This window comes from Vidua macroura, chromosome 2, assembly GCF_024509145.1.
Source record: "Vidua macroura isolate BioBank_ID:100142 chromosome 2, ASM2450914v1, whole genome shotgun sequence".
Lineage (NCBI taxonomy): Eukaryota > Metazoa > Chordata > Aves > Passeriformes > Viduidae > Vidua > Vidua macroura.
This window is the reverse complement of record NC_071572.1, coordinates 89,693,550-89,717,774: the sequence shown is the minus strand read 5'-3', so window position 1 is coordinate 89,717,774 and position 24,225 is coordinate 89,693,550. Positions and strand designations below refer to the sequence as shown.

General features: G+C 36.7%; 1 protein-coding gene across 1 annotated transcript in view; it reads right to left on the bottom strand.

Moving 5' to 3' along the window:
• ZMYM2 (zinc finger MYM-type containing 2) overlaps positions 1–24,225 on the bottom strand; it is an 87,901-nt gene that overhangs the window by 13,313 nt on the left and 50,363 nt on the right. The window contains exons 9-17 of the mRNA XM_053969748.1: positions 23,669–23,785; positions 22,942–23,092; positions 12,859–13,031; positions 6,693–6,858; positions 5,802–5,836; positions 3,877–4,006; positions 3,594–3,709; positions 2,702–2,873; positions 1,065–1,166 (exon numbers count right to left, since the gene is read on the bottom strand). Of these exons, the coding sequence (XP_053825723.1) occupies positions 1,065–1,166; positions 2,702–2,873; positions 3,594–3,709; positions 3,877–4,006; positions 5,802–5,836; positions 6,693–6,858; positions 12,859–13,031; positions 22,942–23,092; positions 23,669–23,785 (1,162 nt within the window). The remainder of the gene's footprint in view (positions 1–1,064; positions 1,167–2,701; positions 2,874–3,593; positions 3,710–3,876; positions 4,007–5,801; positions 5,837–6,692; positions 6,859–12,858; positions 13,032–22,941; positions 23,093–23,668; positions 23,786–24,225) is intronic.

Genomic DNA, 24,225 nt, shown 5'->3' with positions numbered 1-24,225 from the left:
TTTCAGAACTCTGCCCCAGACTCAAAAGCAGTCATTCTCCTGATACCACAAAGAATCTTATCTCAGAAGCACTTCAGTGTAATCAATGCCTCCTACAGACTGCTGCTACTTACTACTCCAACTTGCTTATTTCTTTTCTTCTATGGTTTTTCTTTCTCATGTACCCAGTCTTACTTAAAAAGAGGGTTAAAAACCTAGTATGCATCTGACTAGTAAACTTCCCCAGATTAAGGTCAGACTAACCCCCAGGCTTTCTCTTTAAATTAGGCATAGAACAAACTGGGCATCTACTGCAGATATCTACAACACAGCACAAAAGGAGCCTGTCAGCTCCTACAGAACCTGCCCAGCTGAGGCATGAGAGTCATGTGTCCAACAGAAGCCATGTAACAGGGACAGTAACTACAGACAGAAGCTTTCTTGGATCTTGGATTGACTGGGGTATGGTGTAATTAACAGACCCCGTTCCCTGCATTCTGTGGAGTGGTAGAAATTGTACTAGATAGCATCAAGAGTTTCTTTCAAGAAAGGTCTCAAAACGGTAATTTTTTTCCTGCTAATTCAAGTAATTGCTTCAAATGCAGTTACGGACATTACCAAGATATAAAGAGTGGCGTGCAGCAAGCCAACTTGCATGCCAATTTTTTAACAAGCTTGAGTGGGAAGTTGACTCTTTAGTAATTTCTCTAAACCATGAAATACCTGGTGATTGAAGAATGTATTCATTATGTTTTCCATGACACATGCCATCTGAGTCCTTGAGCCTTCAAAATAACTTTCCTAAATCCATGTTCAAAACAAATGATGCACCCAAGTTCTTTGCGAATGGTTAACTTCCCCTTTTCTTGGCATTGTTTCAAAATATTGTATTTAGAAAGATGGAAGAACTAATTCAGAAGTCCCCCGTCTTACAAAGGCATGGCAAAGTTTTACCTAACAGTAAAGTTTTACCTATCAGTCAGGTGGATCCTGCAATCAGTAAAGCTTCTCTGAAAGGATGATTAAACAAGGTACAACGGCTGCCCACAGTGTCACAGTATTTATTAAAATCACAGAAGAATTACCTCTTGGAAAGTCTATTTCAATATCAAGATCTGGCTCATATGGAACGTCAGGCAAGCTTGTCCGTGACTCTGAGTTCAGGAGATTTGAGTCAGCTATCACACCTGTTTAAAAGAAAAGGAAAAAAGTCATTATTTTAACCAACACATGGATTAGCCAAATGGTGCAGATCTACAACTTTAGAAGCTGAGTTGTTCTAAAACTGATTGTTCTGCTCATTACCATCCTACATTTGCTTTTTCTTGGGATCTCAGATTTACTTCTCCAACCTGATTTTCTTTCAAACATAAAAGATACTTACTAGCCCATTGTTCTTCTTCATGAAGGCGAGTCAGCAAAGCACATGTATAGAAAACCAAATATTGGTGAACCTGGATCATATCAACCAATCCCAGAACTCAAACAATCTTGACAAAACTAACTGTCTATTTTCCTACCTGATCCTGTCAGAACAGAACAGACTTTCAAGTCTGCTTTTGTAGGATCTGTTTCTCAAATAAGGCATGCAGGTAGGGAGAAACAAAGCTTGAACTGTCTCCAACTTCTGGGAAACACTGATTGCTCCAAACTCAGTCCTCTGTAAGTGAGCAAGCTCTGATCCCATACATTTGCTCATTTAGCTAGCTGTACTTCACAAAAGAGAGCAAGAAACTGAAAATGACAACCTTGCAGTGCTACCAGAAATGTGCAGTTTTAGTAGAAGAATGGCAATAGATCAGAACACAGTAAACCTCCCAGGACTGCAGCTCCACTGGCCTCCTACATAACGAGGCACAAAGTCTAAGTTTATGTAATTTGTCAACAACCTTTCAGAAATCTGTTGAAAGAGCTTGGAAAAAAACTTCAAAATTTCATCTGAGCGAAGGCAAATTTTCCTGGAAAGATACAGAAAAGACTTGAAGATTTGGGCAAGCAGAACCAGGAAAGAAGAGCAAAGAGACATGGGCATTGAGAAACTAAAACTACGAAGTATGTGAGACTTTTATAAATTTTTATTATGAGAATAATGTGTTGGTTGCTGCCCAGTAGTGCTTACTCTAAATCATGGGCTTTTCAGTTTCCCATGTTTTGCCAGGATGTACAAGAAGCTGAGAGGAAGCATGTCCAGAACAGCTGAGCTGAAGTGTCCAAAGGGGTATCCCACAGCACACAATGCTCAGTATGTAACTGGGAATGTTATGTTGGGGAGTATGGGAATATATGGGAATAGTATGTTGGCTGGGAACCACCAATTGCTGCTCAGGAACAGGCTGAGCATGGGTCAGTGGGAGGAGAGCACCTGTATGGTGCATCACTTAGTTTTCTTGGGTTTTATTCCTCTCTCTCCCCTCTTTTAATTGTATTTACTAGTATAGTTAGTATTATATTTCATTTTGTTTCAATTATAAAACAGTTCTTGACTCACAAGGTTTACTTTTTTCCCAAGTCTCTTCCCCACCAGGCATGAGGTGAGTAATAAAGTGGCTGTGTGGTACTTAGTTGCCATCTGACATTAAAGTACAATGCAACTTAATATAAGACCTCAATGACAGCAATATTGTACTCAAACTTTCCTTAAAATAAAAAACCAAACCAAATCCTTCTTGTCACACACATCCCCCAGCACTCCAAACAGTCAAGAACTCATCAGGAAACTCACTGGCCACATCAGAAGCTTCAGCTTTTCCAACATGTTCAGGTACCACCCCTGACAAGTTCAGTAGCTCAGCTTCCAGAGAATCTGAGGGCACTTTTCCCCTCAGCTCTTCTATTGCTGCAAGGATTTTCTCAGTGCTATCCAGAGTAGTGGGCAAAAAAACTGGAACTGGCACCTGTGCAGACAGGGAGGAAGAGATAATTAGAAAATAAAAAATGCCACAACAAAGCAACCAACAACCAAAACAGATCTATACTCTTCTTCTGAAAGACAGAGTTGATACAGTTTAGAAACACTAAGTTTCTATTGTCATTCTAGTGTGAGCTAACAAAAAAAGCTGACAGGTTAAAAACCCAACATGAAGGAGCTTTGAACAGAAAGGACAGGAGGAAAGGACAGAGGAAAAAAAAAAGACCAACTATAGCTGGTCAAAAAAAGAAGGGTCTTTGGAACTTCAAGCCTGTCTGATGATAACCTCAGACTAACAGTTTGAACAAATCAGCATCTTGTTTCAGTGGCTTTTTTTCCCCTGATGTTTATCCCACTCTGCCATCCTTTCCCAACACAACCTTTTCAGCTTCCTTATTACAAGAACAAACTTTGCTGTTCAAGGCTTATTCAGCATATTCAGCAAAAGCAGAAGTTTCACTCAGAACTGTTCCTAAAAAGCTCACTGGCACAAGATTTTCACACCAGAAGCAGGCAGACAGGTCCTAAAGAACAATCAGGGAATCACGTGCCACTGCTGGATTCTAATGCTTTTTCAATAAATAGCCCTGCAGCACCCTGCAATCCTTTAGATGGACCAGGAGGAGAACAACCAGCAACACAAGGTGGTCCCACACATGCATGTGAAGGGATGCCAATTTTAAAATGAAGCTGAAGTCTCACTTACAGGAACAGGAACCATGGTAGGAATAGGAACATTTTGACTATACATGTTCATAGGCACCGGAACGTAGACTGGTACAGGAATAGGCACTGGGACATACTCTTTTTTCCACTCATCTTCTATTAAAAGAAAAAGGAAAAAGGCAAATACTGCCAGGTATTTAAATATATTTTACACCTGCCATTTAGTGAAAAAAAATCTGAATATTTGCAGTATGTTAAAAGACAGTAATAGTTAAGAAAAAGCTGCAATGAGGAAATCAGTTCTAGCAAAGTTCAGGAGTTACCTGTCTGACAAGATTTTGTCTGCATATGAGGTTTACAGTACGTGGCTTTTGTCATTGTCAAAGGCTTGCAAAGAACTGCCTTGTTCTTCATTTCTCTGTTAGGTGTTGGAGAAGGTGGTGGAGCTGAGCCCTGCAGACAAGCAAATAAGAGGAGGTGCTGTTACACCACACTGATTCCAACACAAAGTTCTTGACTAAATGTATCAGCTGATACTTTTAATAAATGAGATACTGAAGAGGAAGCTCACAGAAGCACAACAAAACAGCACCAACTACTATTCTAAAATTGCAAGCTATTGTATGTTCGTAGTATTGAGCTACCACTGCCAGGATCATAATAGGAGGGCTAGCACTTATGGCTCATTTTCCTTTTTTTTTTTTTTTTTTAATTAAAGGTACCCTAAAGATTTTTTTTACATGCTTGTTTAAGTGAAAGCACCATTTAAGCCATTTTATAACATAAAAAATAATTTTAGCTGTACAAACAGTTCATTATAAGCATCATGAACAAACTTTAGGCTCAAGATCTAACCTTCTTGAATTATGCCATAATCCAAAGATGACTTTTATTAAAAAAAAAAAACGTATTTCTGAATAAATAAAAATTCTCGGAACACTTTTTTATTACCTAAAGTATGAACTTCGAGCTCCCCCTGCTGGCTCGGCAACAGTGACAACAACCTGGGAATATCCCAGAATTCTCAAACTGCATCCTTATGGTCAAGAGGTGAAAAACCCTCTTGTTCCATACATGGTTTTTGTACCTTAGTACCTGATTTGAGAAACAAACGCTCAGTTTTACTTGGTCATATATAGGAAGATTAGCCCCATATGTCCTTTTAGATAGGGAAAGAAAGCCCAGTCCCAAGAACAGCAATGTGCTTTACCAGGCATACACTCCCTAAAATATATTAAAAAATACTGTATCACACATAGCTTTGACACGATCTTTAAATTACTGAATTAACACCATTAAACATAAAATACTAGAAGTTTTCAACATGACAGCTTAGCTTGTCTGAAGCCTCTAGTTACCTAAGTAATTTTCTGTGTTTTTCATAAATACAATTATATTGTCATCAAAAACTTTCACTTTTTCACTTAAATCTAAGATTTCTCTTTATGCCTATTTACATTTAAAAGGCAATTTAAAAGGCAATTCTCTCAGACCTTCCATGCGACAAACAAATCAAAACAAAACTAAGTTTTAAACAAAATACACTAACCTAACTGAAAATAATATTAATAGTAGTATTTTTGACAAGCTGAGAAAAACTGTAACTCAGAATGATGAAGGCTGCTGCTCCACTGATGATCCCCAGCCTTCCAGACAGCCATCGTGCAAAAGGCTCTGTTTCCCTACTCTGCAGCAAAGTCAGTCAGACCGTGAGCACCTAGAGAATTCTTCTCTTGGGAAGGATAAAATTTAAGAACTGAAGATTTATTTTCAGCTTTTTAAAGCTGAGCTTCCACCTTAATATTCCAACTGGACAGTTAAATTCTCTTCCTTTTCTATAGTCAACAAATACACCTAATCAGTCTACACACATGAATAAGACACACAGTGTGTTGATCAACTTCTACGCAACATTTACATGCACTACAGATGTAAAACACATGGTTGTTGATTTAGTTTCCCAGAAGACATTGAAAAGAAAGTATGAATATTTGAAATTTATTTCACCTACAGATGTTAAAGAGACTAAAAAGCTTCATAAATTTAGCTTAGGATCATTCAAAGACACTAATTTTTGGTTTTTATTAGCATCCCTCTAATTCACCAGGATCTCACATTTTAAGTACATCTAATTATGTTTTTATATATATATATATATAGAGAGAGAAAGAGAGAGAGAGAGAGAGAGAGAGAGTGAGAGAGAGAGTGTGTGTTTAGATATAAGAATGTGTTAAATATATGTACTTACTGTCATTTTTGTCCGGGGGGTTTGACAGCCCTGATCTAAAAGTATAAGGAAACATTTTTAGAATTTTTTTTTTCCTTTCTCAAAATCAAAGCAAATTTCAGTAAGCAACTCAAGATAACACCTGTCACCAATACAACATTAAATCAAGAGAACTCATTAGTACCATATTGCAGGTGAGAACTGCACACAAGACTTTACCTTCACGGACATCTCCCTGCTGATCTCCCTCAATATTCCAGTATTGAGCTTTACACAAAGGCAAATGATAAATCACTGCTCTAGCCAGATGTGAATACAGCCTCTTTCAGAAAAGTAAACACCAAAATGTTCAAGTATGAGAATGGCTATACAAAGAAGCTGAGTTGCTATAATTGCATTAATTTAAAAGCTGGTTTATTTGAACTCTGCCTGACTTGACATTTAAACCACACAAATGTATTCAGTGACCATCAGCAAAGTTACACAGTACCTATTGCCAACAGAAAGCAAAAAAAAAAAGGCAATGTATTCCGCTTATCTAGATACTTTCATTGTATTCTCATTTCCATTTTACTTATTTTCCTTCAATGCCATTTAATGAATTTTCTTTTTTTTATTCCTAGTGCATCTGTTGTCTGTGACCAAAAGGCACTTTGAGAAATGTTTCCACAGAGCAAGTAACAACAAACTGAAGCACAACAAAAGAGGAAAACATTCTCTGTTCCCACGATGATACAGCACTAAAATTACACTTAACCCAGAACAGTTCAATGCTGCCTCTGATGAGAACACAGAAAAGGATAACACCTAATGCAGTTTATTACGACAAATTAATAATTCATGCAGCTTTCAATTTTTCATTTAAAGGAAGCATCTGGCTTGGCACTTGTCTAGCCCTGAAGCAGCACCTACCATAGTGCAGGTTCTCGGGTCCTTTCTGGGTGGCCAGATTGGGCTCGTTCTGCTGGCAGTAGAAGCGGAGCAAACAGTGCTGATCGCAGAAATGCTTCATCTCGCCGCGCCACTGCACCTTCTCTTTGAGGGCTCCTTGAGACTTACAACAGTCACACCGTACAGCCTTAATGCAAAGGAAGATGTTCACATTTTTAAACAGGCCTTGGGAAAAAATTATTGCTACATTTTAAAAGACTACATTTTTAAGAGCACTGAGGATTCAGTACCACTATACAGTTAAGTCTTGCTCACGAACAACAGTTAAACTACCTTCTTTTGTAATAGTTTACTGGGGGTTAGCATCCAGAATAAATCTACTTTGTTTTATTAATTTGTCACTATGTAAAAAAAAAAAAAATGCTCACTTCTAAAGAGTCATCAAAAAAAGAATTTTTGCATCAATTTTAATTAATTTCATTGACGCATTCTGCAAAACAAGAGCTGAAAGTGTTAGGCTCTTTAATGACTCTACTGAACTGAGGACAAACACAAGACATTTTTTCTACTTCCAAGATCTGCCAGGCTTTTTCTTGTTTTAAAAGAGAATCAAAAGTTACATTTTAAAAAGCCACCAGAAGAATCACTTCTCTAGGTATCAAATCAGCATAAATGGTTTCTATATTTCCATTATTTTAGTAGTTTGGTAGCAATTTTAGATTCCAATTCTTTAGTTCATCCAAGTTTCTCCATGATTTATAAATAACTATTTCTCTCAAAAAAAGAGAACTCCCCCAAAATTTAGTTAGCATGTAACTTGGAAACTCAAACATTTAAGTAATATATCTTTCATGAACCTGCATGTTAATTTAATGAGGCATCACTAAGGCAGACAATGTTTTTCTCCAGAGTAGATTCTACTGCATTTTATCTGCCATGCCATAAATTACTATCTGAACATTGGTAGCCTCAATTTCACATCTTCAAGTAAGCAAATAATTGTTTGCACTACACCTCGCCTCAATATTGTTTGCAGCCTCCATCCTACAACAGACCTGAGCAGATGCTCAGGAATACAAAGTAAGTCAATCTAATAATATAGCCAGGAGAGGAAGAGGAGGTTATAATATACACAACATAAAACATTAATACATAAAACCATACACAACATTGCAGTTATGCACAAGGCTCTGATGGCTTAAAAAAACAAAACAAAACAAAACGAAGTCCAACTGTAGTTTTTGTGACTCAAAAGTATGAACAAGCCAATTAGTTCAAATTTTAAAAAAAATTAAATGTTTCATTTCTTCTCTGTATTTGAACAGTGCAGTACCATCCTCTGGCAGTGTAAGAAATTAAGCTCTCCGCTGCAATTTTCACGCATTTGAAGATGATACACAGAGAGGCTCGTTTCTATCAGTATAACCAGCTTTAAATTGGGAGAAATTAAAGCTGCAGCTTCAAGATCACCTCACACTAAGCATCAGGTGGCCCTGGAAGAGCAGGTATTTATCTTCCCTCTTCTCTGTGCAGGTAGCAGCAGCAGTGCTTATGCACCAGGCACACAAGGTCAGAAGCCTTACAGCACTGCATTATCCCCATCCTCCCTCCATTTTTGTTGTATTTGTCACTTGGACTTTCCACTGATGCTGATTCACAGTTCCTTTTGCAGATCACCTCAGTGGGGCAAAAGAGCAAGTAAGTTTTATTCTTAGAAGAGAGTGGGGAAGAAGATAAAATATAGAGTGCTGCTAAAATAGTGCAGATTTAATCAGTTCAGGAAAGCTGTGAATTCACACCTTTAAGGCACATGCAACTTCCAAAGCCACCAAAAGGCTGAAATACCAGTAGGGGGAAAAAAAAAAAAAAGTATAATTCACTCTAAATTTAAATCTCAAACCCACCTAACACTGATTAAGAATCACAGCTGACTCACGTACAGAAAAGCCCATCTATTCTGACCTGCTGCACGCTGCTTGACTATCAAAGAACCACTTTCTGCTCATTTTTCTCTCCTTCAAAGAAAGAAAAAAGGGTCAAATCTTGTCAAATCCAGCAACTACCGCCTTCCTACAGCAGGGCTTGTTGTGATAGGACAGGGAGAAATGGTTTTAAATTGGGGGGTCAACTTAAGATTAGATATAAAAAAGGTCAATTTAAGATCAGATAGAAGAAAGAAGTTTTTTAGAATGAGGGTGAACACTGGAACATGTTACCCAGAGAGGTTATAGATAGGTAAGCTTTTAAGGTCAGGTTGGATGGGACTCCAAGCAATCTGGTTTCATTGAAGAAGTCCCTGCTCACTGCAGAGGTGTTGGTGACTATGTAGCCTTTTAAAGGTCCCTTCCAACTCAACTATTCTGTAATTCTCTCATTCCTGCAACTGTTCTCTCCCTCTCCTGGTTTCCTTTTTCATTTAGGCTTTTGAATAATATTGTCTCTCCTGGGCTTCTACTAAAGTATTTACTTTTAAAAAAAATTGGTTTGCTTCCACATGGAAATTACTAGTCCTCAGGAAACCCGGAATTCTTTCATAGCGACGCTTCACTTCTCATCTCTACATTTACTACACTTTAATTCTACTATTTCCATAATTCTGTTTACAGTCAATGTTATACACCGTTCCATGCACTGAAGTTTCCTGCTAACTGCTTGCTCACCCACTTCCCTGACCCTCAAATTTATTGAAAGTGAAAATGAATTAAAGATTTGACATTTTATGATTTTTCCTTCCTTCCCCTTTTCATTTGTTTTCAGCTGGGATACTGGCACTAAATGTTAACTGAATCTCCAAAATACCTGCCTCGAGTCTGCTTATCTCTGTGTTCCAAAAAGCCCATCTCTGCTTGCTGTGCTTGCACTGCGCAAGTCTTTTGCCACTCCTAGCTGCTTTTTGGTACATTTCTTTTCCCATTACTTCAACATCTTCAAATGGGCATAGTGATTAGTATAAATCACTAATGTTTGCCCCAAATTTGGGTTATAGAATAAAAATTTCACATGTGGGGCTTTTATTTACATTTTCAATCCCTCCATCACCTGTTCCTAATGTTCTCCAATGGCTTGGACTGCTAATAACTTCCTCTAATCTTAGCTCTCTATTCCAGCTTCATTGCAGTAAATAGAAAGCAAAAGTTGTTCCAGAGAGTGAGTGATTATAAAAGAAGATTGGCTGTTCTGAAGGAGTACTTACTGGAGGTTGAGATGTCTAACTAGAGAACGGCTGAATTCCGACAAGAGAAATTCCACAATGCTGTCTTGCTGTCTTTACCATTTTGATTAATGCTGGCTCCACTTTCAAATTTTACCACTGCTGACAATCATTGCTGAGCTCACCAGCCACAATGACTTTTCCTTCAGTCAGACTGTAGTTCCCCACCTCCTACTTCCTCTTTGCTGCAGACACCTGACCCCCACTGAATACAGAGTCATCACTGCACATGCTGAGTCTAATCAATTCTCCACTGTAGCCTCGCATGACCTGTGTGCACTTCAGCTGCAGTACTGTCAGCAGTGTTTCTCAGTGTGTATTTAAAGAAACAGTTTTCTGTGCTGTTCTCAGAACTGTATATTCTTTTTCAAGGTAATGTCAATGCTCTAATATAACATCAAATGATTGAAACTGTCATCAAACATCAGGCTACTTAAAGATTTATATTGATGTTTTCCAGGCATTTTCTGGATTTACATCCAAACCATTGCATGCAAGTTTACATGAGGAGCTCAAAAACTTAGGGCGCTAACCTCAAGACACCCAGAATTTTGCCTCTTGCCTCAGAGGTGCATGGAACCCATAGAGTAGAAATTTCCTCAGAAGTTGGCACCAACTGCAGCTGTTGTCCAACAGATGATCAGGACTAAAACTATTCTTTTACATTTCACTGCCTCATATTAGGTTTAAAGGACTCTTATCTAGGTAAGTCCAATGAACTTTTAATACTTCTAGAAAAGTTGTTGTGCTTCTACTATTGCTAAATTCTTTTGGCTTTCCAAGAAGAGAATTTTGGCATTTGGGGAAGTGCTCCCACAATACTTGAGTATCTTTAAAGGTTACAATATTTTCCAGATAATACTACATGAGAAAGATGTGTCCATAAAAAAAAAGTAGACAAAGAAGATGGAGACAAACACTTGTTTAATGAACACAATGATGGTGTTAAAACATTACTGAGTTATTACTACTTATTTCTCTTCATGTATACATTCACTGGAACTCCAAAATAACACTGGACATTGCATAAATGAGACAAAGCTCATACATATGTAACTATTCTTTTAAGAAGCTAACAGACAAAACAGCTAATGAAGTACAAATTCAGAGAATGGTCCTTATCTATTCTATCTTCCTATGTTTTGATCATTGTCTATTTTGGCTGTGTAAGAATATGAGCTAACAATGACAATGCACTACCAAATCTAAGGTATCTGGACCGACTTCCATAAAGTGGGAGAAGTTATCAGCAAGGATGTAAAGAAACAAAAGAGAGAATTTTAGCAAACGACACAATTTCCCGAAACCTATCATGTGTCTTTCCCATGTAATAAATCTCAAGCTTTTTTAACCAAAACTCAATTGCATTAAGGCTTTAAGAAACACTTGAAAAAAATTACAACTAACAATTCTTCACTGGAACCCTAGTTACACTAGCAAGTATAACATTCAAAAAGTAGAAGTATCTAACACCTCAACATCATCAAGTATCAAAAGTTACCAGCAAATCTGTTTAAATTGTCTTTTTATGACATCAGATCTAACTTTGCTGTAACACAGTACCAACAGCATTTATGCAGACTTCATGGGCCAGTTATTACCTTATCCCATGAATCAGGATAATCTAAAGCCTGAGTTTTTCAAGTGGTTCTCAAAGCTGAATCACAAGCTTCCACAGAAGCTTAGGTACATTATAGTAGTTTGATATGCACACCTCCAGACTATATTCTTTGCTGAATCACCAAAAGATTCCTAAAGCACACCAAAGATTTAAGTTCTCTACCAGAAGGCACTTTTTTTCACAGGGATAAATTCAATCTCACACTCCAAGTTTTAAGGCATAGAGATAGATTAAATATTACTGTATGAAGTTAAAATTTTAGTCAAGAACTTTGCAGTCAAGCTCTGTCACCCTATTTTCATGTGAGACAAAAGAAACACGTTGTTGTCTTCAGAAGTTTTCTTTTAGGAATGTCTAACAAGGCCCTATATACATTACTCAAAATAAAGAATTTACAGTGTTTGGCTGTAACATTTCTGGACATTCCAAAATATCAGATATGTCTTCATATTCAGTTCTTTTATGGCAGGTAGATCGTCTTGAATTACAGGACTTGTATCTAGCCCTCTAACATTTCAAGTTTTTTACTGCCCTCCAGGCTGTGTGCAGAGTTTTGGTACGGTGATGAATTTTGTACTGTCTTTTTTGCAATTGCATCCACAGTGTAGTTCTTGTTTTGAAATTATCAGTGTAGCTTTCCAGGACGTTCACACCAGAGATCAAATATTTTATCCATGGCACTAATCGCAGGTTAGTTATTTCATCTTTTCCTTTCAAAAAATATAAACAAAAAACCTCTTATTGTGAAGTCTTTGCTGGTGCTTCACAAGGCAGTTAAGCTTCCAGAGACTTAGAAATAGATGCCATCTGTTTGATTTAAATTGTTATTAGAAATCCATTTGGTCTTGCTTTTTCCTTTGGCATCCTTTCCACTGGGAAATACTGAACAATCAAGCCTCTGCAGTTCAAACTGTGGGAGAAGGGAAAAGGCAAAAAAGGAGGCAAAAACAGGAACAAGAAAAACCTCTGCTAATGTCAGTGAACTCAAGGTATCCAAGCAGCTACTAACAGTGTTTTCAACATTCTGAATACACATTAAAGAAGTTTTGACAAGAAAAACGTGGTATTAACTGAGAAAAAACTGGAATTGTAAAGTAACAAATATACATACTAATTTTTTTGTTTTCTGTGACTCAAGACTTCCTTGCCAAATGAATTAATAAAATCAGATTATAGAAATGCTGCTCTAAGATCTACAAAAACTGAAATGATGAAATTAATACATTTGCTTATTCTATAGCAAATGCTTTGCTGAAGTAAGCCATATTTGCTGCACAGTCCTTGAGATATCCTCACATGTGCGTTTTTGGTTTTTTTAATTGTGGAGCTCTCGTCAAAAATTCTGAGTTACTTGCCTTGTAGTACCAGTCCTGAAATTTTTTACAGCACTCTTCACTGCAGAAATCTCTCACTACACCATCAAGTTCCTTAGTTGCTCCCTTTTTGCACAGCTGTGAGCAGTAATTACAAGTAACACATCTCAGTCCTAACCGTCTTGCAAAGTCTTGTTTATATAGCAGCTTGCAGCCTGGAAACAGATTTTAAACATTAGGAACAAAGTAACTTTTACAGAGAGATATCACAGTTAAGAGTTAAATATTGAAAATTAAATCAATACAACAACAGCTAACAACTGGGGCTTCAGACAAATTCAGGTTGCACAGTAAGATTATATTTCAAGACATTTTTACCCAAATACCTTCCCTACACATTTTATGGTTTCCTGTGACACCTGCATCTTTTTCAAAACCCTATGCTGAATATTTTTTTATCAAAAGCCTGAATAAACAGTCAGGAAAAAAAAATACATTATTTTCTTTTAATATAGACCCATGCAAAAGCATTGACTTGGAGTTACATTGCTCGGTTACACATCCTCAAAATGCTAGAGAACCAGACAACACTATCTACTAAAGAAATACCTATCTTCATGGATCAACTTAATTTTATTACTACCTTTATTTATATTAATACAACAAACCACTTAAGATAACTCATTAATATTTAAGAACACTAATATGTACAAGATGACCTCAGAACTGAGGGATTTCTTAAAAATGTAACAATAAAGCAAGCAATGGTCAGTGGTGAGAGTTATGCAATGACAAGAAATTACACATGAAATTTGTGAAGAGTTTATATGCAATTAATATTTTAATTTTTTTTTTCCACGTGGGGGTGGGGTGGAGATGCTGGTTATTTTGGTTTTGGTTGGTTGTTGTTTTGTGTTGGTTTGGTTTCTGGTGGAGTTTTTTTGGGGGTGGGGGTGTTTTTTGTTTTGTTTTTTCATTTACTATGCAGTCACAACTTTATGTTTGCAATAATGACTATTATTCTATAATAATTAAGCTACAATTATATATAATTAAGCTATATTCTTCCATAATCTAATCCTCCCTCAAGCAAATTAGAAAGACATTCTACCATATTAAATGTGTTAGAAGATGAATACTGTAGCTATTATGCAGGCTATTTTCAGAATATATTTATTTAAATGACCTCAAATCCAATGCCTATTCAGCTGATGCCTAAATCATATACTGTAAAGCTCTGTAATTGTCCTAATTTTACAGGGGAGAACAGAAGGAGAAGATGAAGTAACTCTCTATATCAAACACTGGAGGGACAAGATAACATTTACACAGACCTTTAATCTAAGGCACTGCACCTGTTTTTGTCTACCAAATATCACAGCACCACCAAAGATGAGAACTCAAGTCTTCCACGTGCCCACTCTGCTAGAACATATATATAATCTAACAGATGCAGACTTCTGTACTTCTGATAAGTTATGAACCTCACTATGTAAGATACATGCTGTACTTCTTCCTCTGCCAGACAGAATATAAAATACTATAATGTATTCAGTAATTTCAATTATGAAACTTCTGCTGTTGTCTATTAGGGCAGAATTAATATGTGTGAAACTGAGATACTATTTTTAAATCACTAAAAGCACAAGAATGCAAATGGCAGATGCAGCAGACTGAATCTTCCAAAAACAAAAGGTTATTGAGGAACTTTAACTTGTAATGCAACAAGCTTTGCTAACAAATTAAATTTGCTAGTAATGCCAAAATAAGACATTTATAGAATATTGTACAAATAAGACACTGTAGGTAATTTGGTTTACAGTGGATTTGTTGAGGTGATTTTTTGTTTGTTCTTTGGGTTTTCTCTTTTAAGTTCTTCAACACAGAATAAAGAAAATTACTAGCACAGATGGAAAGTGCCATATCCAGCAACCATCCTTAGAGTGCAACTGATTTGGACTTTAAATACCATTGCTTTGAAGGAAATAATCCTAAAGATAACAGTGTGTGCAAGCTATTTGTTAAAAGTACCAATTAAAAGCAAAATTTCTTGCCAGTATTTTTTCCTGCTGGCTGTATCTCTCATTATTGCATGGAGCATCATATTCTTTCCACTTCTTTAAAATTCCAGAGATATCTTAGCACCACAATGTATCCTCCTCTTCAGGAGTCTCTTCGAAAAGCCACCCAATGCTGCATCACCCTTTCAAAACTACTACTACTAGACTAGTAGTACTCCTCTATTACCAATCAGGCAACCTAAGTCCACCTGGCTAAATAGTTTACAAAAAGGAATGGAAAAAATAGACATTTTTCCTTGGCTGCTGAACTACAGGAAGTAAAGTTGAAGATGATGCTGCTATTTTACTTTAAAAAGTTACCAGGTAAGAAATTTTCCACTCTCCAGTCAAACATCTCCCACATCTCTGCGCCTCATGGAAAATGATCAATTAACGTTAAGTAAGGGGAAGCAAAAAGTCAAAAATTCCAGCCCTTAAGACCTAAATGCTTGGAAAACATGGTGTTCTTTTACAGACCACTGACAGCAGGGCTTCTTGCGGAAGGAGGCCTCTACAGAAGATAAAAAACTGTTTTTATAAAACTTTGGATGTTGACAGTAGATTCTTACAATGCTGAAACTTGCTAAAGTAGAATTTTTACAATGACGTTCTTTTGCAACATCATGAGCAAAATTCTACAGATGTGTCTGAAACGCTTTTATTTGTTTATAATAGATAACTTAATCTATGGGGCCAAGGAAATACTGGTTTAGCTTCAAGATCTTGTGATTTCAAAGAAAGAGAAAGCAAAATGCCTTTCTTAGGTCCTTGGTAGTCTGCAGTCCAGTATATACATTTTTATTACAAATCTTTGATTGAAAGAGTAAGACTGTATGGGAAAAGGTATTTTGACTTTGGCAAAACAGATTCTAAGCTCAAACAATTTCTTCTCTTGCACAAGAGAAATCCTGAATCAACATAACAGTAACACCCATGCTGGCCTTGTAGATGTGACCATGAAGCTGGCTTTGATTTACAGCACACTGTGAATGAGTAATACAAAAAGCACGGAATGTCTGACCTTTCTAATATCAACACTAAAATCCTAAGGGTTGTTCAGCCTAACTCCTCTGGGGACTTGGGGTTCATGAGTATAAGCACTGCCTAAAACAGACAGCTGACAGTCCCAACGTTTTGAACAAAGAGATCTGAGTAAAATCCTAACTTCCTCTAGATTTCTGCTACAACACCAGACCCACAAATTACAGTGTGTTCAGATAAAAACCTCTACTGTTTTAAAGTGCCTCTGAGAGAAAACAGCTCTTACTTTGAAAGAAATTATAAGTACAGGTTATCTGGCTCAAGCTACACCAGCCATTAATTATGGTCTTTAATAAAGTTCATCATCCCACAAGCTGGCTGTCTCAGAAAGACCACTAAGGACCATTTTCAGAAGTATCTCCAACTCAAAATCTGAAGCAAACAAAAACCAAGTAGGTGAGTATTTGCTAACTTAACATATCCTTAATTACGGTATTAGAATTCTGACTCCCAAGCAAAACCCAACACAAAACCTATCTCTTAAGAGCCCTGAATTTTGATTCCCCACATAAATGGCAGAGAAAGAAATGATCTGAACATATAAAAGAGAAGATTGCTGACAAGACAACACCCTGGCAGTTCCTCAAAACCTTTACCTCAGGGAAGTTCCAGGTTAAGAGAGCTTCCTTTGTCTTGGCAGATCCAAGAACTGCCAGGTTCAGCCCTGCAGAGTTGCCCATGGCAGAAAACCTGCTTCACTTCACTGACTGCAGACTCAGTGCAAGTAAGCTACTAAGAACATGATCTTATTCTACCAGCAGCACCTACCTGAATGATAGGAAGTTCAGTACATTTCTACATCAAGTAGATGTGTAAAAAGGAATGCTGAACCAGAAATAATTCTGAGTCCTCAACACTAGTACCTTTTTACCAGAGGGACTAATATATTTTATAAGAAGTAATTGTTCCATCCTAAAAGAATTGGTTTTTTTACCTTTGAAATGCTGTCCTTACTAAACTACCTTTGTCCTTCAAGTAACATGCAAAATTTGATTTTCTCTCATCTTGTAATAACTTCAATTGTTACCTGTTCTACAGAAGAATAACAACAGGCCTTTAGCATCACAAGCTATGTCTTGGAAGTTTTCTGGAGCTATGTTTCATCCAGATTTTCTACTCCATATCCCTCTATACTGATTTGAATGCAAAATCTCTTCCATACCCACACTGCTATCACCTGCTGTCTCTGGATTTATAACAAACGTTATTATTTTTAGGAAAACAGATGTAAAGTATCCAAATTCTGGGTCCTGCTTGGATTACTTTTAAAGTAAACCCTACCCTCTTTTGTGTGAAGAGAAGTTGTGTATACCCCTTCGTTCCTTGTCTTCAGCTTAAGAACTTTTTATTATTATTCAATCCAACTTTCATAAAACCTCAGTTTATCCTACTATTTCCTGATATTAGGTACTATCTCTTTCCATTCTCCTCCCTCCTACTCCAATCCAGATATTCATGTTTTGCTTATTCTTAAATCTTTTCAGGTTGATAATTCTTTCATGTTAATAAGAAGCATCTTTATAAGCTTTCTTCTTCTTGTGCTCATAATCTCAGCAGGTTAAATTGCATCACCCCTTATCTGCACCAGTCAGTGTTGTCTTTGCTCAAAGAACTATCTCAAACCTCTTTAAAAAAAGACCCAACAGTGGAATTAACATGGAAGAATGAAAATCTAAGAAGGACTGCTGGTGCTGAACAATGCACAGGATTTCACCTGATATTCTTTACCATGTTACAAATTATCTCTCCACAAAGAAAAACAAAAATTTTAAGACTCAATACACGTACAGAAATTTTAAATTATATTACTTGAACACTATCAGTGTTCTCCCTCCACAAAGGGAAAGGAAGATAAACAATCTCTTCCACTGCATAGTTATACCCTTCCATTTCTCAACTACAGAGAAGTTCTGTACAGAGATATTTCTCCACTGTCAGAAATATCAAAATCCAGGTTAACAAGTTAAAACTGTCCAGTAATTTCACAAGAGATGCATCCAAAAAGGGCTAATTGGAAATTACATCTACACTGAGACTCTTCCACAAGTGGAATACCACAAGAACCAATTGTCCAGCTTTTTTTATGTGCATTTGTCTAGGAGGTGCAGAACTTTTCTTTCCTTCTGCATAGCCAAAAGCCTTCACTTGGTGCTTCTGTAAATACCTCCTAAGTGACTTGTCAGAATTGAATATGCTGTCCCTTTTACCTTAACTCATATCTATAAGCAAAAAAAAATATATTATTTTAGCTTTTACAGTAACAAAATTTGATTGGAACAGTCATCTGTGGCTCAAAGATTTAAAACCAGACTACTTAATCAGATGACATGGCCTGAACAGTCATGGCCACAACCATGGCCTCTGCGCCATCAGACTTCCCTAAAGAAAACTGCCACGGCTCAAAGAGATGCCAAGAATGTCCCATTCTAACTTCTCTCCATAGCAGCCTAAGGATGTCAGAGTGTCTCAGAATAGCCCAGGCACCTCTAAATACCTCCAACATTCATTTCCCTTTTCTACTAACCCAGTTTGTAGGAAAGGAATATCCTCCTGCAGTAACAACATGACTCAAGAACGGGTATTTTTACAGATCATGCAGTTTGCAGTATTTAAGACGTGCTCTGCTTTTTACTTGTCCCCTTTTGCCAGGATATCCCAACTCAGCACCAAAAAAGCTTTAAATGAAAGCCACAAGGAAACTAACATTTCAGGTAAGAATTTAGCTCAGGAGGGACACTGCCAGAAGAATGGTCATGAACAAAACCAAACTATGCACCATAGCAAGATCAAATTATTTCAACATGGCAGGCCTCCATCAAGAGCTGTAGAAAGGGACATAACAGCTCTGTGAAGCACAAATCCTAGAGTGTGCAAAAGGGTGATTTCATACTGTCTTCAAAAATTTCTGTACGCTAGCCCAAATTCTGTACATTTTATTTTTAAAAGCAGTATTGGTGCCTCTAAAAAAGATAGTTGCTAATGTAAACTATTTTAAAAGCTGTGTTTGAACAGTTTCTGTAGCTCTCACTTTAAAAATAATGAGACCAAACATCAGGAACAAAGAGATTCACGCAGGGTTGATGGCAACTCCCTGTGTGTAGGGGGACACAGCAGCTCAGCACAGCAGGGACAGTGCACCAACTCTTCCTTGGCCCATCCACCACAGAAGCCCAGCAACTATAACTAAGTCTTAGCAACACTCCATATCACACATCACTTTTTACATAATTTTTTTGCTGTTTCTAATAACAGCAGGAATTGCCATAACTATCAGGTAGTATCCTAACTGATTGTGAAACACTGGAATGTAAGCACCTCTGAAAAAGTTAACCCACCTGTGTTTCGGCTATCTCCGTATCTGTAATATTTTCACATAAATCTAAAAATTCATTAGCAAATCATTTAATAGTATACTTTTACAAACAGTCCACTGTGCTGTATGGGTTGGGAAAATCCCACTCTAAAATCTACAATGCTTCAACTGAACCTTTCGTAGAAGAAGGTAAAATTGCTTTATTTCCTAAATTTATTTTTCAACTTGTCGAATCTGCAGTATTTTAAGAGATTATCTCTACTTAGATGAAACATCAGAGATGTTTTCAGAGAAAACTCAATGTCTGCATTGAGTTTCATTTATAGAAACCATAATTTCCAGAAATTTACTAGCAGGCTATCAGGGTGATAGTACAGTTGCTAGTTTGACAGCTGTCTTTTATCTGTGTTATCCATTTGAAAAGAATTCCCAAGCATCAGATAACTGAGTTAATCCAACAGCTTAATGACCTTCTCCCTCCTAGAAGAAGACGAACAGATATGAATCAATGTTATTAAAATTTGCATTATAAAATTATTAAGCCTGTGTTGTTTAAGTCATAGCACTTAGTTCTACTGGAAAGATGAATTAAATAAGTCTACAAATAAAATAAAATTATGGTGATACTCATCATAAAATAGTTTCATTGCTGGATTGCCAAAGACCGATTCGCTCTCCCCGACACTCAGAAGGAATATGTATTACCAAAAAAAAAAAAAACCACCCAAAAAAACAAAACCCTAAAAAAAAAAAAAAAAAAAAAAACCACCACCACCAAAACACTCCCAAAATATCCCAAACCCAGTAATTTGAAGATATCCTCAGGATTAAAAACTTGTACAGCCTATCCTCAACTGTCACTCATGCAACTACCAACTACACATACATAAAAATCCACAAGCTACTTCTTACTTTAACACACATAATACATATCTTATTTAATTTAGACACAGACATTTTGGAATGCAGCATTCTAGTGGCAAAACACCAGGACAGCCTCAGCACCAGTGGAACAGATTAAACTCTTTCATCTACTCCATTCAGGTTGTTCATTCTCCACATAGCATCCAATTTTTGGACAAAAACAGAAAAAGCATCCTATACTCCATGAAAGAATTAATAACCATCTTCAGCACAAAATCTAGGTCAGTTTTAATCACACCTTATTATAATGGAGGTTTCCTGCACATATTTTGAAGTGTCTCAAGAGAAACATATAAAGAAACAGAGCTGGAATAAAACCACACACAAATACTGATCCAAGAGACTTTAATGTGGGTGCCAGGGTTTGTGTGTAAATATATATGTGTGAAAAAAACCCTCAGGTATGAAGAATGGGAGCAATGACGACATCTTCAGTACTCCAGCTGGGCAGCTGTAAGCAGTCAGGAGACATTTGTGGTTGATCTTATATATGATTGCCCATCAGTTTGCACAAAGATGAACAAGTAAGTACACTTGCAGAAAATTCAACATGTGTTTAATTTCTGATTTTATCTAGGAGCCTTTTATAAACACTTCCCTGAAAATTCCTCACATTTCCCCTTGAGGGTTCAATTTCTTCCAAAAATGCCAGCAACTTTTGTGACTGAGTACCTCTGGCTATTCCTTCTCAAACTGTGATACACTGTCTTCTGATGAAGAATAATTGCATGCTCAAAAAAATAATCTATGTTGGTGAGGTTCCTTGAACAATCTGCAATATCAAAACCAGGATGGCCTCCACAATCAGAAAGTATTTGGTACTTGTACTGGTTTTGTTATTTCACAAACAGCTGGACATATATCTGATAAAATGCTTTGAAATTAGGACAAACCAGTGATGTTTAGGTGCCTGGGAAAGGGACAAGAAAAATCTATCACATCTGATGATGGAATTCCTATTTGTTGACCTCCAAAAGTCCACCACAAGTCCTGGCCCTGTCCTTCCTACCTCAGATCTAAGCACCATTCCTTCTTGGATTGAACTATTTCTGCAGCCATTAATGGCAATTGATGGTTTTCCTTCAAAATAAATGGTCTAGGGTTCCTTCAGAATTTCTGTCCAGGTCACTGGTTTATTTGTGAGAGGAACACACGCAGCTCTTTGTCATATGCATCACAAAGTAGACCTCAGCTACAGCTGGCAGGTATACACTGTATTTATTCAAGTTATGATCTACTTAATGGTGCTTTTGATTATCCTCTCTCTATTACTCAGCTGTTCAGATCATCACAGGAAGCTGATAAAATTTGTCTTTATGGTAACATTCTGCAAGTTCACCCTCATAAATGTAGTATTTGCTCTTGTGCCGGCAGTCCAGCACCTGCAAACTCAAAACCCACACCAAGACATCTGGCAACGGATTGCCCCCCACACTTAGTATCTAAACAGGAGAGACTGTTTTTATTTATTTTCTTCCTCAAATTTTCCAATAGGAAACACAAGTCCTCACTTACTTCAAGCCTCCTCACAGAGAAGTAGTAATAGCATAGGTGGCATTATGAACCCTACTCATTTCACTGTGACAGCCATCCAGCTTTAAAATGCGGGAGTCATAAATATTCACAGTAATAGAAGCATAGATTTTAATCTCCAGAAACGTATCTTGCTCTTGTTTGAATGTATTCTGTGGAATTGTTTCATTCACAGAAACAATTCCTAGCTAGTGGTTGCTGAGCAATGCACTGAACATTGCAAGGCTGGGCCTTCATTTGTCTGTTTTTACTCTCCAGCTATCACTTTCCAGTCCAGAATACCACACTCCATTCTTCAGAAACAAAAGACTGCAGAGTCCTGAAGCTGTATGGGAATGACATGGAGGGAAGACTGCCTTCAGCCCTGCATTCCAACCCTCTCCAGCTTAACAGGATCCTCCTATAACTCCCACAGCTACTATTTAATCCGCCTGAAAGCAGGTATCTTCCACAGCTCTTATCAAATGACATTGGAAGTGTTGTTGTTATTAACTAAACAAAAAAATATTCACCATATTTGTGAATAATAGGTCATCCAAACTCGTAGTTAAACTTCTAAGATCATGATTAAATACCAGTATCAAAGGAGAGCTCACCAGAAGTGGAAAGGATAGGTCCTTGTTAAAAACCTATTTTACTATTTCTATTAAAACCATGCTTTAATGCACCTTAAAAGAATTCTAGGGCCATGGAATTCCCTTTTAGTTTGTCTTCTGATTGAAAATTCAAGTAATTAGTCAAGTAAATTGTAGTGACAGTAATCAACACACAGTAACAGGCATCATTCAAGTTACTGCTTAAATAACCATTCTAAGCCAACATAGAACTTCTACTGTTGAACTTATTTAGAAAATGCTAATCAAAGAGAAAGCTTGGTGTTCATCAGTGCAGTTAATGTTGTACATGCACTACTGCATACATTTTTTAAAAAAATAATGTATAGTTTTTTGTGCATATGTATGTATGCAATGTGCATAAATGTGTAGGTATATATGCACACACACACTTAAGAGTGTTACCCTTAACCTGGAATAAGTGGTGAAAAGCTCTAAAGGCAGCTCGGATAAATTAAAAAGTACCTGCATTAACAATAACAGGTACAATCACTTCAATAATAGTAATGAAGAGACTTCTGGTTTAGCCTCAAATACAACAGAATGAGTTGTTACCTTGAATTTTAACATATAAACAAAGTAAGTAAACTGCAGCAGAACAACAACCAATACCTCAGGAAAACAACAAAAATATACATACCTTCACTGCAAAAGGGTCTTTTGATACCAGAGAAATTCACTGTTTCGTGGAGCGTTTTCTCTTCCTGACAGTATTCACAGTATGTAACTATGCAGTGCAGTTTCTTATAATCATCAGAACATGCTCTGCTGCAGAACTGATACACTTTGTTCTAAATGCAAAGTTGCAAAGCATCATGAATAAGGTTAATGGATAAAATCTTAAGGTCTAACTAGTGCAACTTGAAATAATAGTAGCCATAACGACAACTTACAAAGTCAAGTGTGAACACATAATTAAGAGTATGATTTCTAATGCTAAAAATTTACAAATCCCAATTAAGCTGACAGTGCTACAAATACTAATAATTTCACATGAAAACACTGAACAGAAAATATGCCACTCATTCTCAGCATATCCTCTTCTCTCAGTTCATAAAGAAGTGTAATAATGGTCTATCATATCTACAATAACGGAAGATGAAAGCAGATTGCAGACTTCAGCTGGTCTGAGAAAATACATTTTTTAAAATTCCACATATAGTTTTTTCATACTATTTATGAAAAAAGACTTCTGCTTTGATCCATACTAAAATTAAATTATATTCTACAGAACCAGGTAGATTTTAACTGAGCTTTTTAAAAGAAACTCCAATACTTTATAAAATAGTTAGCAAAACCGTATTAAAGTCCTAAGTTTAAACTTTTAAACACATCATCATTCTAAGAACAACATCAACATCCCTTACCTCCCATTCCAGTACTTCTGGTTTTGAACAGAAAGAACTTTTGCAATAATTACATTTCAACTGAATATCACCAGGAGAGACGAACTGACCATTTGTTGAAGACTGAACACTGAGCGTCTGAAAAACATAAATATATATTTATATACATCACTAAAAAAACAAAGTTACTTTTAAAATGTGAGTTTTTTTCATTTAAGCTTACAGTATTTGAGAATTCAGGAGTTTATTCATAAACTTAAGAACATTTCTGGCAAAAGCACAGGAGGCTGGTTCTTTACCTTAATTCCTTTTCCCTGTCATCTCAGGTTTTTCAATTTTGAATCTTTACCCTTACTTCTACCATAATTACTTTAAGTCATTTTTTTTACCTTACCTTTCTTATGCCTTTTATTTAAGGGTTAACACATTTTTTGTAAAAATAAAAAAAAAATCCCCAAACAGAATGATTTTGTTAATCACAAAACATATTTTCAGATAAATACATTTCACAGCTTGTACTACTTTGGTGACAGAGAGATGAAGACCAACAAACAAATGTTTTCAAAGCCAAACCTCAC